Source organism: Mytilus galloprovincialis, chromosome 4 (assembly GCF_965363235.1).
Source record: "Mytilus galloprovincialis chromosome 4, xbMytGall1.hap1.1, whole genome shotgun sequence".
Classification (NCBI taxonomy): Eukaryota; Metazoa; Mollusca; class Bivalvia; order Mytilida; family Mytilidae; genus Mytilus; species Mytilus galloprovincialis.
The window spans coordinates 29,239,951-29,254,815 of NC_134841.1; the positions used below are offsets into that span (position 1 = coordinate 29,239,951).

At 31.0% G+C, this 14,865-nt stretch overlaps 3 protein-coding genes across 4 annotated transcripts in view; 2 read left to right on the plus strand and 1 right to left on the minus strand.

Annotated features, from left to right (window-relative positions):
- The window catches only part of LOC143071809 (uncharacterized), a 57,966-nt gene extending 55,508 nt beyond the window's left edge, over positions 1 to 2,458 (plus strand). Inside the window, exons 24-25 of the mRNA XM_076246407.1 lie at positions 785 to 1,018; positions 2,043 to 2,458. Coding sequence (XP_076102522.1) covers positions 785 to 1,018; positions 2,043 to 2,287 — 479 coding nt within the window. The 3' untranslated portion in view covers positions 2,288 to 2,458. The remainder of the gene's footprint in view (positions 1 to 784; positions 1,019 to 2,042) is intronic.
- Positions 2,459 to 4,427: 1,969 nt separating this feature from the next.
- LOC143071822 (plasminogen-like) lies at positions 4,428 to 10,518 on the plus strand. The gene is made up of 4 exons (XM_076246427.1): positions 4,428 to 4,586; positions 6,563 to 6,793; positions 8,413 to 8,649; positions 10,112 to 10,518. Exons 1-4 carry the CDS (start codon positions 4,523 to 4,525, stop codon positions 10,345 to 10,347), a joined length of 768 nt encoding a protein of 255 aa, XP_076102542.1. The 5' UTR covers positions 4,428 to 4,522; the 3' UTR covers positions 10,348 to 10,518.
- Positions 10,112 to 14,865, minus strand: part of LOC143071812 (transient receptor potential cation channel subfamily M member 2-like) — a 29,220-nt gene continuing 24,466 nt past the window's right edge. For both annotated transcript variants that reach the window (XM_076246412.1, XM_076246411.1), the window contains 2 exons: positions 13,997 to 14,184; positions 10,112 to 13,391 (listed from right to left, as the gene is read on the minus strand). In XM_076246412.1, the coding sequence (XP_076102527.1) occupies positions 13,309 to 13,391; positions 13,997 to 14,184 (271 nt within the window). In that variant the 3' untranslated portion in view covers positions 10,112 to 13,308. The remainder of the gene's footprint in view (positions 13,392 to 13,996; positions 14,185 to 14,865) is intronic.

Genomic DNA, 14,865 nt, shown 5'->3' on the forward strand with positions numbered 1-14,865 from the left:
TTTTGATTTCAAATAATATTTGCTCTTTTGGGAGATGGTTTCACTTTGACATTTTTGGAGTATATACTTGTACAAGAGGTCACTGGTGTATATCATTTCCGGATAAATCCCTCTACAGTTTGAATGCTAGGAAGTTTTCACTTTGCTGGCTGTTTGTACATATGTTGAGAAAGTGCATGTGGTCAGGGATTTGATTTTTATTAATATTTGTTCTTTTGGTAGAAAGTTGAACTTTGTCATTTTTGAAGTATTTTTATGTATAATCCTACAGTGAACCATAAACCTATGTGCTCCCATGCTCAACTTTTTGTATTTTAAAATAAAACTTTGCATCTGCAGGGGCGTCATTTTTGTCTCCCAGACACAATAATATCTCAAAGAAAGTCTCACATTGACTTTATTATAATACAGTTACTTCAGAGTGAAGTTGGGGACATCACTTTGTCTTGTTTTTGTTAAGTATACCACAGACGATTTCCGCTCTCCTACTAGGCAATGTTGTATTAAGACATAGTAGAAGTCCTACCTATTTAAGAAATTGTAAATGTTCTACTTCTTATGACTTTCCAAACGGTTTGCTCGGAGCGTCGTAGGTGTAGAACAAAAAGTCTTTTAACGTAATAAGTTCGATAACTGTGTTTGCAGTAGTACAGTCTTTATGAATGAGTAACAATAAAAGTAGCAGAATGAAGTCAATGTTTCATTGTCTTAATAAAGCTTATCGATATTTAAGATCTTACATATACAAAACCCACATATGAAAACAAATTATTTTTTATTTAAGTTCCATCAGTGGACGAATGCAAGAGGTCAATAGCTGGATATGAATACCAAGGACAACTAAACACCACTATTGGTGGATTTACCTGTCAGATGTGGTCTTCAGATCAGCCTCATTCTCATAGCAAACACGATCAACCGGAGAATTTCTGTCGTAATCCAGACAAAGATGATAAACCGTGGTGCTACACAACTGATTCCAGCAAGCGATATGACTTCTGTGACGTTCCATTCTGTAGTAAGTACTAATGTAACTAGCATTCAAAGGACATTACTTTCTTCTACTTCTGTCACGAGTGTCCGTCAATCCTTTACGATTAAGTAGAAATTATATATGGATATTTGATTTTAATTATTTCCTTTTATTATATTAAGAGTTATTCAAATGTTACTTAACGTTGGAAAAATTTCAAGATTTAGTTGATTTACAATTATAAACAGGAAACATTCTGCTATATGTATAAACATTTGAATTGAAAAAAAGTTTGATGTTACCAGATCTCAAATAGATCACAGCAAAATGAATATAATCTCATTTAAAAAAACAAAAACAAATTAAATAAAAATAAATATGATTCAGTTCATATAGCTTCAAAGGAATCTTAATTTTAAATTTGACGAATGCCCTACATTTCCGTTTATTGATATTTCCTTAGAACTCTTTTGTGTGCTCAGCGTGACGCTTTACGTTGAATAAAGAAATACTGGGCGTCCGCCCGTCCATGCGACTGTCAGTCCTGTCTTGTTGTCGCTATAACCTGTACATTTTTTACGAAATTTTGATGATACTTATATACTAGCAAGGTCTCGGACAAATTGGAAAATCAGTCCTTATAACAACTATTTTTTAGATGATATCCCTTGGAAATATTTTTAATCGTAAGAAAAATTTCATTGTAAGCGCTCTCATATATATAATTTTTGCCAGTATTTAATCAAGATTGATTTAAGCAATGTCTAGGACAAATTAGAAATCAGTGTCCATCATATGGTTTTAAAAGAGTTATACCCCTTTGAAATATTAGCTATTTTGCATTGTATTTACTCACAAGCCTTCATTTCTCTATGATATTTGTAAAAAAAAAAATAAAGAAGTAAAAAGATTGTCTACAGTTATTGCCCTTGAAATTATAAATTATGTACATTGCAGGGAAGATTGGAACTATGTTCTTTTATAAAAATGAGAATAATTTCGTTTCCTTAAGGAAACAGGCTAATTGCAGCGGGCCAATTAAAAATATATATCAAACTTGTTTTTCCAGCAACGCCTGCCAAACAGTGTCTACAATCAGATAATGGCATCGAATACTATGGAAATGTCCGCCAAACAGAAGATGGTATACCGTGTCAGAAATGGGCTGATCAAACACCAAACACTCATTCATATACTTATATTAGCGATCAAGAGGACTTCTGTAGAAATCCAGGAGCTGGCGAGAAAAAGCCGTGGTGTTATACAACCAATTCTGATAAAAGATGGGATTACTGTGACATTCCTTTCTGTTAACATGAAACTACACAAATGTATACTTGATATGGACTAATTATTTTCTATAATTTAACTAACAATCAAATTCTTACTATCATCTATATGAGAAAAGAAACAGAATATCGCCTCTCTGCTCACAGACTACTTGCACTATCTTCTTTTTATCATTAAAATATTTGATTTTCTGTTTTATCGTGTTATAGCTTTTAAATTTGATTAAAAAAAAGAAAAAAAGATGTATGCGCCTAGTACTCCAAAATCAAATATGAGTAAGATGGTATTAAGCAATGCCACACATTGACGCATTCTTCAATTTAAAAATGATTAAATATAATGATTAAATTAGGTATGAAATCAAAAAAAAATAAAGGATTTTTTAGGGGAAAGTGCTCACTAGAAGTAAAAGACAATAAAAAAAACAATCTTTAAATTCTACTGGTAAAAATAAAATCATCATGTAAAAGAAATTATATTTTACATGAAAACCAGAATGTATACTAGTATTACATGTATGAACCTCTACATTGAAAAAAAAACATTAATATATTTCACTCAAAAATTTACAGTTAATCATTGTACCTTGAAGACAATGAGAAACACAAATACAAGTGAAAAACACTGTTATTTAAGTTTCATATCGATTAAGGATGTCCGTAAACTCGATAATTCCTTTTTTTAAATATTGACTTACGTACCATAATCTCCTTTAACTTTATATTCAGATTTTCACGGACAATAGAAAGTTTGCTTTATTATGTAGCTCTATTTCTTGCAATTAACCAAAATTTAACGATGTAAAAAATGACTAGAGAACGATGAAGGACAGGGAGTATAGACTGACACAGAACAAAGAGATGATTTATAGATTTCAGCAGGCCCTGCTCCATGCAATCTAACTTTGTCACAATGATTGTTTAGCGTACAGAGAGCATGACTTTCTTTCAGCGACACGAGGAACTAGCTGATTGAACGTTCAAGTTTATACATCCAGACTGCCTGTGTATTTATAAGAAAGAAGGATTCTGGAAATAAATTACCTGTTAAGACTTGAAAAAATATATCTTTCCAAGACACAGTGAATATGATGCAGATAATAATTGTAAACAAAAGAGAAAATTAATTCAGAAAACCGAATATCAAATGGTTACCCATCGGTTTGGTTGCTCATTACAATTAATAAAAACAATGGAGCGATGCAACTCATGAGGTTATTGAATAAACTAGGAAAGGAGGATTTGATTGACGATCAATTACAACATAATTTCTTCAACTCCATGCTTGTTTTGTTACAATAGTTATCAAGGGTACCAGGCTTATAATTCACTACGCCAGACACGCGTTTCGTCAACATTAGACTCATCGGTGACGCTCAGATCAAAATATCAATTAAGCCGAACAAGTACAAAGTTGAAGAGCATTGAGGACCTAAAACTCCAATAAGTTGTGCCAAATACAGCTAAGGTAATCCATGCTGGGATAAGAAATTTAAATTGTCTTGTATTGTTTTATTTCCATTTTTTAGTTGATCGTACAATTTCAAGATTTGACATTTCTTTTAACCAACTTTGCGTTAATATGGTTTCAAAGATGTCCTATACTAGTATCTTGATTGTGAAAATATTAAAACAAAATAAAATTTACCCAAACGTCTCCCACTAACGTATCAAACCTAATATACTCAACGTGAGATAGAAAAAATACACGCTTTGATTCAATGAATATTTAGTTACTTCAGTTTGATTATAATTCATAATTTAATGCTTCTTTTAAGAATTTATTAGGATTTATAATCGATGACTGACGCACATCTTCTATAAAGTGCGGAAGCGCTCTTCATATTAGAATATGCGCACAATCATCGCTTTTACAATCATACAAAATTATAAGAAGAATTAATCATTGAATACTTTTTATTACTCCATTATTATGCTACAACCATGAAATTATCAGTTATATCAAACTTTTCATTTGTTTTTCAACACATTTTTTTAAATTGTCACTGATATCAGTTGCAGTCGCAGCTGTAATATTTTATAAGGAAATAGAATATGTTATTGTAATGTTTGACATTATTATCAGCCAATCAAAATAAAGGATGTTAATGGAACATAATGTTATGTAACAACATGGTAAACTTAACATCCTGATATATCACAATACACTGTTTGTAGAGTGTTGATTTCACTAATCTGTCGAATTATTTTAATTTAAACAACACCCATATGTAGTAAGGACACCACGATTCCTAGAACAATGCAGTCCTCCATATTATTCAGCATTTTGATAGTCACCTTAATTACAAACTGTACATCTAACGGTAAGTAGGATTATTTGTTTATGTTGCGTACCGTTTTGTTTGTTTGCGAATTAACGATTTATTTTGATAATATTGGTATTTTCATACTTTTACTTTTACACTCCTATTCAATAAATTCCCGTTTAAATACAAATATGAATTATCGCTTAGATATAGACATTGATGTTAAAATTAACTTCAACTTTTCAAAAAGTGAATAGTAAACACTGAATTTTAGAAAATACTAACAAAACGTTTGGTATTTTCTAAAATTCAGTGTTTACTATTCACTTTTTAAAAGTTGAAGTTTGAATTCAAACTGGAAAGAGGACAGATTCTTCGACACGGTGGGTATTTGGCACTTCATCACTTTATGACTGTCAACGATAAACCATCTCATCATAAGGTTCTTAATCTAACTCTTAATCTAACTCGGGCGTGGATAAGTGAACGGCTCGAGCAAGGACGATCTAATTTACATTTCTAAAACAGAGACAACAATACTCTCTGACTTCACATTCGAACTTACGAAATATATCTTTACATAATCGTATTTATAAATCAAACTGGTTCAGCTGTACCTTGCTGTTATACCACCGATCGAAAGAAACGATGGGAATATATTAATGTCCATTTTTGTAGTAAATATAACTTTTTTTTTACAAAAAGTTTACAATTAGAGAACAAAATCTCGAAAATTTGTATTTTCAAAGATTTCGATTTTGTGGTTCCATCTCTATGACCGATGTGTAAGATAGTAATTGATTTACAGTTTTTGTCTATGTCTGTTTATGGCAAAGAACACGTTATCATTCGATATATCAGGTTTTGTTAATTTTTGGGTTTTTGTATTTTGACGTTTGTAAACTTTATCTAAATTTCATATAAATAATATTCTTATGTAGCATTTATACTCCAAAAGATAAAGCTGATTTCTAATTACTGAACTAGGTCTATAATGTATTTAACATTGTAAAAATAAGCGGAAATAAACATTTGTCGATTTTCATTGCGAGTTCTCAAAAAATATTCTGCTGAATCTTGTTTAAAACTAAATGTGATAACTTGAAAATTTCTGAGTTAATTAAAAAAAAAAATCAAACCGTTTATCTTTTTTGCTTTAGCAGTTTATACCATTTATTGAAATTGAGAATTGGAACAGGGAAGGTGACAATAACGTTTTAGTGATAGATGCAATACAAAAGAACAAATACAATTGTATAGCTTGACGCCGCATAAACGTTACAATCATTTTATACGGGATCACCCCTAGTTTGTTGTGGGGTTCGTGTTGCTTATTCGTTAGTTTTCTATGTTGTGTCATGTGTACTATTGTTTGTCTGTTTGCCTTTTTCATTTTTAGCCATTGCGTTGTCAGTTTATTTTCGATATATGAGTTTGACTGTCCCTCTGTTATCTTTCGTCCCTGTTTTATAGTTTTGATCATTTGTTTACTCTTTTTATCAACCTACATGAATTTCCACGGAACATGCGATATCGATCACCTCCTTACATTTTCTCATTAGTAAAATTTTAAATATTTATAGCAATATCATGAACCTTTTTAACAAGTGACCAACTGCATACTTTTCGTCTTTTTTTAAATGAATTCTAAACGTTTATTACGTCAATATTGATTTGACTATATCCCTGGGGTTATATAAGCAATCTGTAGATATTTTTTGAGAATCAGATGTACTTCAATTAATTCTTAATCTTTACTTAAGTTCAACAAATTTGCAACTTGCGTGAACGAATACACATAAATCAAAACTGAGTAAACACGTAAGACCTTATTATGAAAATAATCTGCTTGAGTCTTATGTAGACGAAACGGGCGTCTAGCGTATTAAATTATAATCCTGGTACCTTTGATAACTATTGACCTATATTTGAGATAAAATAGACTATTAAGGAAACACTTACAATTAAAAAAATACTAATAGCATAAACTTTGTCTTCAAAATAATTTGTATCTGAATTTATTATTTTTGCAGTTAAGGAGAAAGGATGTAAAAAGACAGCTCAAGGTTCTGAGTATAAAGGAATGATCAGTACCACCGTCAGCAACAGGAACTGTCAGAGATGGAATTTCAATACACCTCACCGTCACCCATTTCATTATCTAGACCAAAACTATTGTCGTAATCCAGACGGTTCATCTGTACCTTGGTGTTATACCACTGACCCTAATAAACGATGGGAGTATTGTAATGTCCCCTATTGTTGTGAGTACTACATTTTTTTAATATAACGTTTACAATCAATATAATCAAGAAAATCTGCATGTTTTAGGAATAAGATTTTGATTCCATTCCGGTTTCCAATTTTTCAGATGGTCATTCATGTACATTTTTTTGTCGAAGTCTATTTATGGCAACGTAGACGTTATCATTGGATATATCAGGTTTTGATGAATACTTTTTAGAATTTTAAAAGTTATTGAACTTTATCTAAATATCAAACTTAATATTCCTATGTAGCGTTTATACTCCAAAATGCAGTTGAATGCACATTTCAGAACTGGATCTATAAATGTAAAGAACGTTTATAAAAATTGGTGACGATAAGCATGTGCCACTTTATATTACGTGTTTGAAAAATTTAGTCGACAGAGTGTAATTTTAAACTATATTTCATTGCTTTAAATTTCGGATTTAACGAATGAAATTCAAGGGGTTTATGATTATATCATTTGATAGAATTGAGAATAGAAACGAGGAATTTTCAACGTATATTTGTACCGCCAAGCAGAGGTTCCACTGCAAACTTTGTTATAAACAATGTCATAATATCTGGTCCTGTTGGAACACATTTTATACCATTTACTGCGTTTTCATTTGACACTTTTATTATGAAGGAATTTCTGTTTAATAACATATGTGTCATCTCATTTTGAGTGATGTATGAAATAAACATGAACAAACACAATTTTTAACATGACGCCATCTAGACGTACATCCATTTTAAGGAATTTTCACGGAACGATTAATAACGATGACCTCTTTTTTTCCAAATCAGTAAAAACAGAAATGTTTATGGCAATATAATATACATTTTTAACAACATTGTATGTACAGATTTGCGTGAAAACAAATGTATACGTTTTGACTTTTACTAACATACATTTTTTTACATTTAAAGACCTTTTTGTTTTCCTTTGTTGATATATTTGTTTGTTCTTATAGTGATTAAGATTATAACCAATGTTGACTGCTGTATCCCTATTCTTGACATTCTTACCTATTATGTCTATTTTTTCACACATAGTTGTCTATTTTATGGTAATGCATGTGACTGGCTTACAAGAGAGAAGATTAGTTATCTACAAAATAATGTTTGATTCATCAATTTCAAATAAGAATATGTCTGTACCAAATCAAACATATGACAGGTGTTATCCATTCGTTTGATATGTTTTAGCTTTTGGTTTTGCCATTTGATAAAGTAACTTTACGTTTAGAATTTTCTTCGGAGTTCTTTTTTTTTGTTATTATTTTTGGTTTTCATGTGACAGGTATCTAAAGGCAACACGTATAACATTTCTATTTTCACTGAAGGGTGTAATCAGATACAGTTGAATGAGCTCTAAATACATACAAAAGTTCAACAAATATTGTCTACTGTACGATTACATATAATTTGCCATAAGTACAAAAACATGAATGGATAATTAGTAAATGCGTGAAAGTTTTCTAGGGAAGTAATCTTCTTATAAGTTATTTGACCATACATCTGAGAAAAGTAAGAAATTCAAGTAAACAATTACATTGAAAGTTTCAAACATCAATTATGAAAGAAAATTTGCCTTTCAAATTATTTATATTTGATTTGTATTATTATGCAGTAGTTAAAAAGGAAAAAGGATGTAAGAAGACAGCTCAGGGTTCTGAGTATAAAGGAATGATCAGCACCACCAGTAGCAACAGGGACTGTCAGAGTTGGAAGTTGAATTCTCCTCATCGTCACCGATATCATTATCCAGATAAAAACTATTGTCGTAATCCAGACAGTTCAGCTGCACCTTGGTGTTATACCACTGACCCTAATAAACGATGGGAATATTGTAACGTCCCCTATTGTTGTGAGTATTACATTATTTTAATATAACGTTTACAATCAATATCATCAAGAAAATCTTAAAAGACCTAGATTTTGTTATATATTTCGATGACTGATGTGTCAGATGGTAATTTATTACAGTTATTGTGTATGTATGTTTAGCACAACGTATACTTTATCATTCGACATGTCCGTTTTGAAGATTTTTTCTATACATTTAGAAGTTATTGAACTTTATCCGAATATCAAATAGATAAAATTCCTATGTAGCTTTTATACTTCAAGAGAAAGTAAACATCCTTGAACTAATATACATATTTATGTAGGAGCCAGCTGAAGGACACCTCCAGGTGCGGGAGTTTCTCACTGCATTGGAGACCCATTGGTGGCCTTCCGCTTTTGTCTACTCTATGGTCGGGTTGTTGTCTCTTTGACACATTCACCATTTTCATTCCTAATTTTATACAGATAACTGTTGCTGAACTAGGTCTAAGTATATGTCGTTTTCAATGCGTCAATAACTATTACTTGATTTATTTCACTTGACTGGGTGGAGTTTTACTGCTTCGCTTATCATAGATCAGTCTATCAAGAGATAGGTGTCTTGGGATAAATTCATCAATGAAGTGTCCAGTTATGGTCATTGATCCGGTTAAAATTGTAAACACTATACATGTATGTATATTGGCAAGTTAAAGAGAGACACAGTCGTTGACAGCCGTTTATTGAATTGTAAAACGGAGTTTAAAAACATGTTATAATTGCCACAATTTGGAAATTGTTGCTATGAAAGTATCATAACTATAACGTTTTGTTCTACTTGTTTTAACCCTTATATTCCGAAAAGGGGGAATTAGATAACTTGCAAATGGTACTTAGATCTTATTGATTTCATTTATAGTACAACAATAATAATTTCCCTCAAAGAATTTACTCCAAATATATTAATGTAATATATATTAATATTAATCTCAAAATTAGATATTTGTTAAATTGGCATAATACAATAGACAATACTTTTTTTTATTTTAGATTATTTTATTCCTCCAATAGCATATACTACTTCTTTGCAAAATTCATTTAGTGAAACTGATAGGACATTAGAAATCAATAATAATTATAACGACAATAATCCATACCCTGCACATGTTCGAATAGACTGTACTTTTTCAAATTAAAAAGTAAGCTCCATTCGATCAGTTGAAAAACATTTTTCATACATCAACCTTTTTATATATAAACAATTTTCTGATACAAAGGTATAACGCTTACCACCTTACATTTTCTGTACTTTGCCATACGTAAAAAACATAAATAGATAATCAGAAAACACATAAAAGTTTACAAGGGCAGAAATATATGACGAAAGTCTAGGTAAAAATAAGATACTTCAGGAAACAATTACCTGGAAATTAATAAAAATTAGTAATAGAAAAAAAATATGTCTTTAAACTTATTTATACTTGAATTTATTGTTATTGTAGTTAAACAGAAAGGATGTAAGAAGACAGCTCAGGGTTTTGAGTATAAAGGAATGATCAGTACCACCAGTAGCAACAGGGACTGTCAGACTTGGAAGTTGAATACTCCTCATCGTCACCCATTTCATAATCAAGATGAAAACTATTGTCGTAATCCAGACGGTTCAGCTGCACCTTGGTGTTACACTACTGACCCTAAAAAGCGATGGGAGTATTGTAATGTCCCCTTTTGTAATTAGTACAACATAAATTTGTTACCCAGAAATGACAATAACTATGATTTAGAAGATCTGCATTTTCAAATATTTAGATTTTTTTCGTTCAATCTCTGCGGACGACTTTGTCGCATATCAATTGTTTTATTTGCAAATTACTAATTATGATTTTGAATAAAAGAGTTGTTTCGTCAATTTTGTTTTTAATATTATATATCAAAACATGTTCAGACTGAGGCATGTCATACCATGGGTATATTTATAGTATAAGTGTGTATGTTTACTGAACAAAATCATCAGTGAATCAAATTATTCCACTCTTCCATTCCTAGATCGTCAGCAATTTGTCAATTTTCACACCTGTGTTAACATACGTGTATATTTACATGCTGGCATGGTTTTCCTTACTGAAATGTCTTTTCTTGAGAAGCAGAGTGTAACTATATTGGGCTGGTATTGTCATAATTTTTCGTTTTCCTTTTTTTGATAATTAGTTTGGTGTAGTATTTTATACTATTCAGTAAATGGGGTATTCCATGTCATTCCTTTTATCAGAATAAAATGACTGTGATTTCTATTTTAAGACAAAAAAAGATAAAAAAAGGACATTGCATTAAATTAAAATCATATTGACATTCCGATATGCGTCATGAAACATCTTGGTGCATTAAGGTCATCACATAACATCATACAAAGGAAAACTATAAAGCTGGGGGTTATTCCATTTCTTGAATACTTAATAATAAATTTTGAGGTAGATGTTATTTAATTTTATATAGCGTTGCATTAACTGATAATATGGATTTCAGAAATTCAATATGGCGGTTTACTTCTAACCATTGACATGTCAATTATGCATTTGATGGCAAACAGTATCCAAAGCATGACAACTGTACATTGCAAATGTTTTGGTTAAAAATTATAAGGATAAACACATTTTAAAAGAGGTTATTAGTGCAAATTTGGTTACTGCCTGAGAAAGTTTTACTGGAACGTCCTTCAGAATTTTATTCTATTTGTGAATTAATCGCCTCAGTTTACACATAATAAATCTCTCGAAAAAAGTGTTCAATCCTATAATGGTGTTTTTGGAAAGTATTCAGTCAATGATTTCATTTTGATACTCTTTGTTTGACTGGAGGGATGGCGATTCGAAATGGCTACTTAGATCCCTTTAGGATATTTTTTCTCTATCATTACGGCTACGGTTATTTTAAGTATTTCAGTAATAAACGAAGCTAAGTATAAGTACTCATGTTCACGGTTACAATTTGGTAAAGATATGCATGAAATCAAGAAAAAATAGAACACTTGTTAAATTTTTTGATTGATTGATTGAATTAATATATCGGTGCTTAACACCCCTAGCATCCCGATTTTATTAGTGAAGATTTCCGAAAACCATCAAGAAAACAGCAAACCTTCGGCAGGAAATCTACAAGTTCTAGACAATTCAAATTGGTGTCGAGCGCGCCTGCCAAAGGTTGGGCTCAACTTATAATTCGGTGTTGACAGACTGATGGTAAAGTAATTGAGCTATCGTGGTCTCCATTCATGTGTTTCCAGTAAACGAGTCATTGCTTTATATTAAAGAATTTTATGCTTTATTAGGTTTAAAGTGTATCCGGATAATCCAATGCTTTGAAATTGGAAAAAGAAAAAGAACACGTTTTTATTATATAATCAAACATCAAAAGTTGTAAAACACAGTATTTGCAATCAAACAAATTAATTTGATTCGAGAGTCTAAAATACACTGATGGTGGACGTTTCGTCTGAATATGTACCAGAAGCCTAATTGCCAGCACTAAGGCTTTCTCACCCACAAGCGTAAATAGCCACAGCCGAATATAACAAAATATTTCGGCAGTTTTTTTTTTATTATACTATTTTACTTTGTTGACTTGGTATTCAAGCTATTTGTTTCAAGTGCAATGGTCGAGTCTTGAAGTAATCCGAGTCCTAATTATGCACTTATTTCATTGATTATATAGTGAATCATACATTCTTTCCAGTACTTAGTTGTCTAAGTCACTATGACTGGTATAACTCATGGATTAATTTAAATGAGTCTGCGGAGAAACATTTATTACACATGTAGACATACTCTTATTAAGTGTCTGGCATAGGAAACAATGCACCTTTAAGGGTAGAATCTTATGTATTATTACAAAGACATACATGTCGAGTTTGATCAAAAGCTTTTCGAATTCGAAAACAACTGTCACATTCATGACTTGGGACAGGTTGTTTTAACAACAAAAATGTTTTTTTTGTAACTGGCAGTTAAATAGACAGTTATAATATTATGCAAATAAATCCCTTAAACTAAGGTTATAGTAAAAATTGAAATTCAATTAGTTTAACGTCTTTTAAAATTAATAATCGCAATACAAATAATAGTTATCAAAGGTACCAGGATTATATTTTAATACGCCAGACGCGTGTTTCATCTACACAAGACTCATCAGTGACTCTCAGAACAAAATAGTTATAAAGCCAAACAAGTACAAAGTTAAAGAGCATTGAGAACCCGAAATTCCTGAAAGTTGTGCCAAATACGGCTAAGGTAATCTATTCCTGGGATAAGAAAATCCTTAGTTTTTTTTAAATTGTAAAGTTTTGTCAACAGGAAATCTATAAAAATGACTATATAATTGATATTAATGTCAACATCGAAATGCTGACTACTAAATAAGAAATCAAAGACAAAATACATAACAACACTAACTCAGTATGTGTATTGGAATTAGAGAAGAACCAGACTGCAAAATTTATTGTCATTAGTACCATGAATGAAACCATTTAAAATAATTAAATAAATCTACAAATTTTGAATTTAACATTAGTCTCAAATTTAAGCCTCAATGTTGAAACAGGTGCGTAATACAAAATGTTTTGACTCACACTTGGTCATAGCTAATAAAATTTGAACGACTGAAGTAATCTTCGTACGAACGACGATATTGACAAATGGTTAAAATACTATATTTTTATAGCACGAATGCATTTGTTTGCACATATATCTTGTAATCTTTCCATCCGTTTGATTTCTCGTTCCTGTGCCACTGAAAAAATAATAAAAACAATATTACTGAATATACCTGTGAAATTGGACACATGGCAACTGATTAATGTTATGCACAGTGCAACAAAAAACAAGAATTTCACAAAACCCTAAAAAGACAAGGACACAGAAATTGAACAGATTATAGATCTCGTTTCCGTCTCAAACGTCTGACACAACAACTGCAGCAATATTTAGAAGTAAACTAGTAAAATAAAATGAAACCCAACAGAAATATAAACCAATAACAAAACAATGACATTAGTATCCTTGTGTTCAATTATTTTTTAGCAATTTGAATACTACATTAATCAAACACCTCAGATGTAACAACAGACATGTACATATTGCAACAATGGAAATCTGTAGACTCGACAACATGAAATTAACGTATCATTTTCATCAAAAAAATCAATGTTATCAAAAGAAAGAAAATCATTTTCGTAAGAACGCATGGTGATTGATTTTAAGCTGTCTTCGCAATGAAGTCTCCTTACCTGACAAACTTTAAGCAAATCCAAGGCAACGAATAAAAATAGAATATACGACTCAGTTTATTTTAAAGAAACATTAAAGTTAATTGCAAGTTATATAAATGTTACGTACCCTTTTCGAGATCTTTATCTTTATCGCAACTCTTTTTACAACGTTTGATGCATTTTGCAATCATCATAAAGGGTCTGATAATCAAATTGAGAGGAGCAGGAACTCTGGTGCGATAGTCCATAATGACAGAATATCTCCAATATCTCCACAATCTCTCAGAATTGGCTTGCACAATCTCAAAACGGTAACTACCAAAAATTAAATAGTTTGGATTTATAAACCGATTATTGTGTGAAATTTGATAGTGATATGAATTATTTGACTAGCAAGTATGATACTTTCTACCTTTAAATGAGTAAAAAGGTTGTAAATGAACTCATCATAGATACCAGGACTAAATTTTGTATATATGCCAGACGCGCGTTTCGTCTTCAAAAGACTCATCAGTGACGCTCGAAGCCAAATAAAGTACGAAGTTGAAGTGCATTGAGACCAAAAATTCCTAAACGTTTTGCCAAATACAGCTAAGGTTATCTATTCCTGTAACATATGCACAAAGATCAGAATCTTCATTTTTTTATACCTCAAATGCATTCTTTCTACATAAGAAAATGTCTGTACTAAGTCAAGAATATGACAGTTGTTGTCCATTTGTTTGAACGTTTGATTTTGCCTTTTTATTAAGCACATTGGCAATTTGCGTTTTGATTTTTTTTCGGTGTTCAGAATTTTTGTTATTTTACTTTTTTTTGTTTCTGCGTTAGAGCCATGTTGATCTGGCCATTTGGTCCCAGTGCTTATAGTCGTAAATGGGTGAATTTAGCATATATAAATAAAATTCAAAAATAAGAAAGGAATGAATGCGGTTGTTAATTTGATATATGCCTTTTGTGCTTCTTTGTAAAATATTTGTTTGTTATTATTGTTAT

Coding starts and splice junctions, on each gene's coding strand:
- LOC143071822 (XM_076246427.1), top strand. CDS start 4,523: ATGCAGTCCTCCATATTATTCAGCATTTTGATAGTCACCTTAATTACA. Junction 4,587..6,562: donor TACAAACTGTACATCTAACG/GTAAGTAGGATT, acceptor TTATTTTTGCAG/TTAAGGAGAAAGGATGTAAA. Junction 6,794..8,412: donor TTGTAATGTCCCCTATTGTT/GTGAGTACTACA, acceptor ATTATTATGCAG/TAGTTAAAAAGGAAAAAGGA.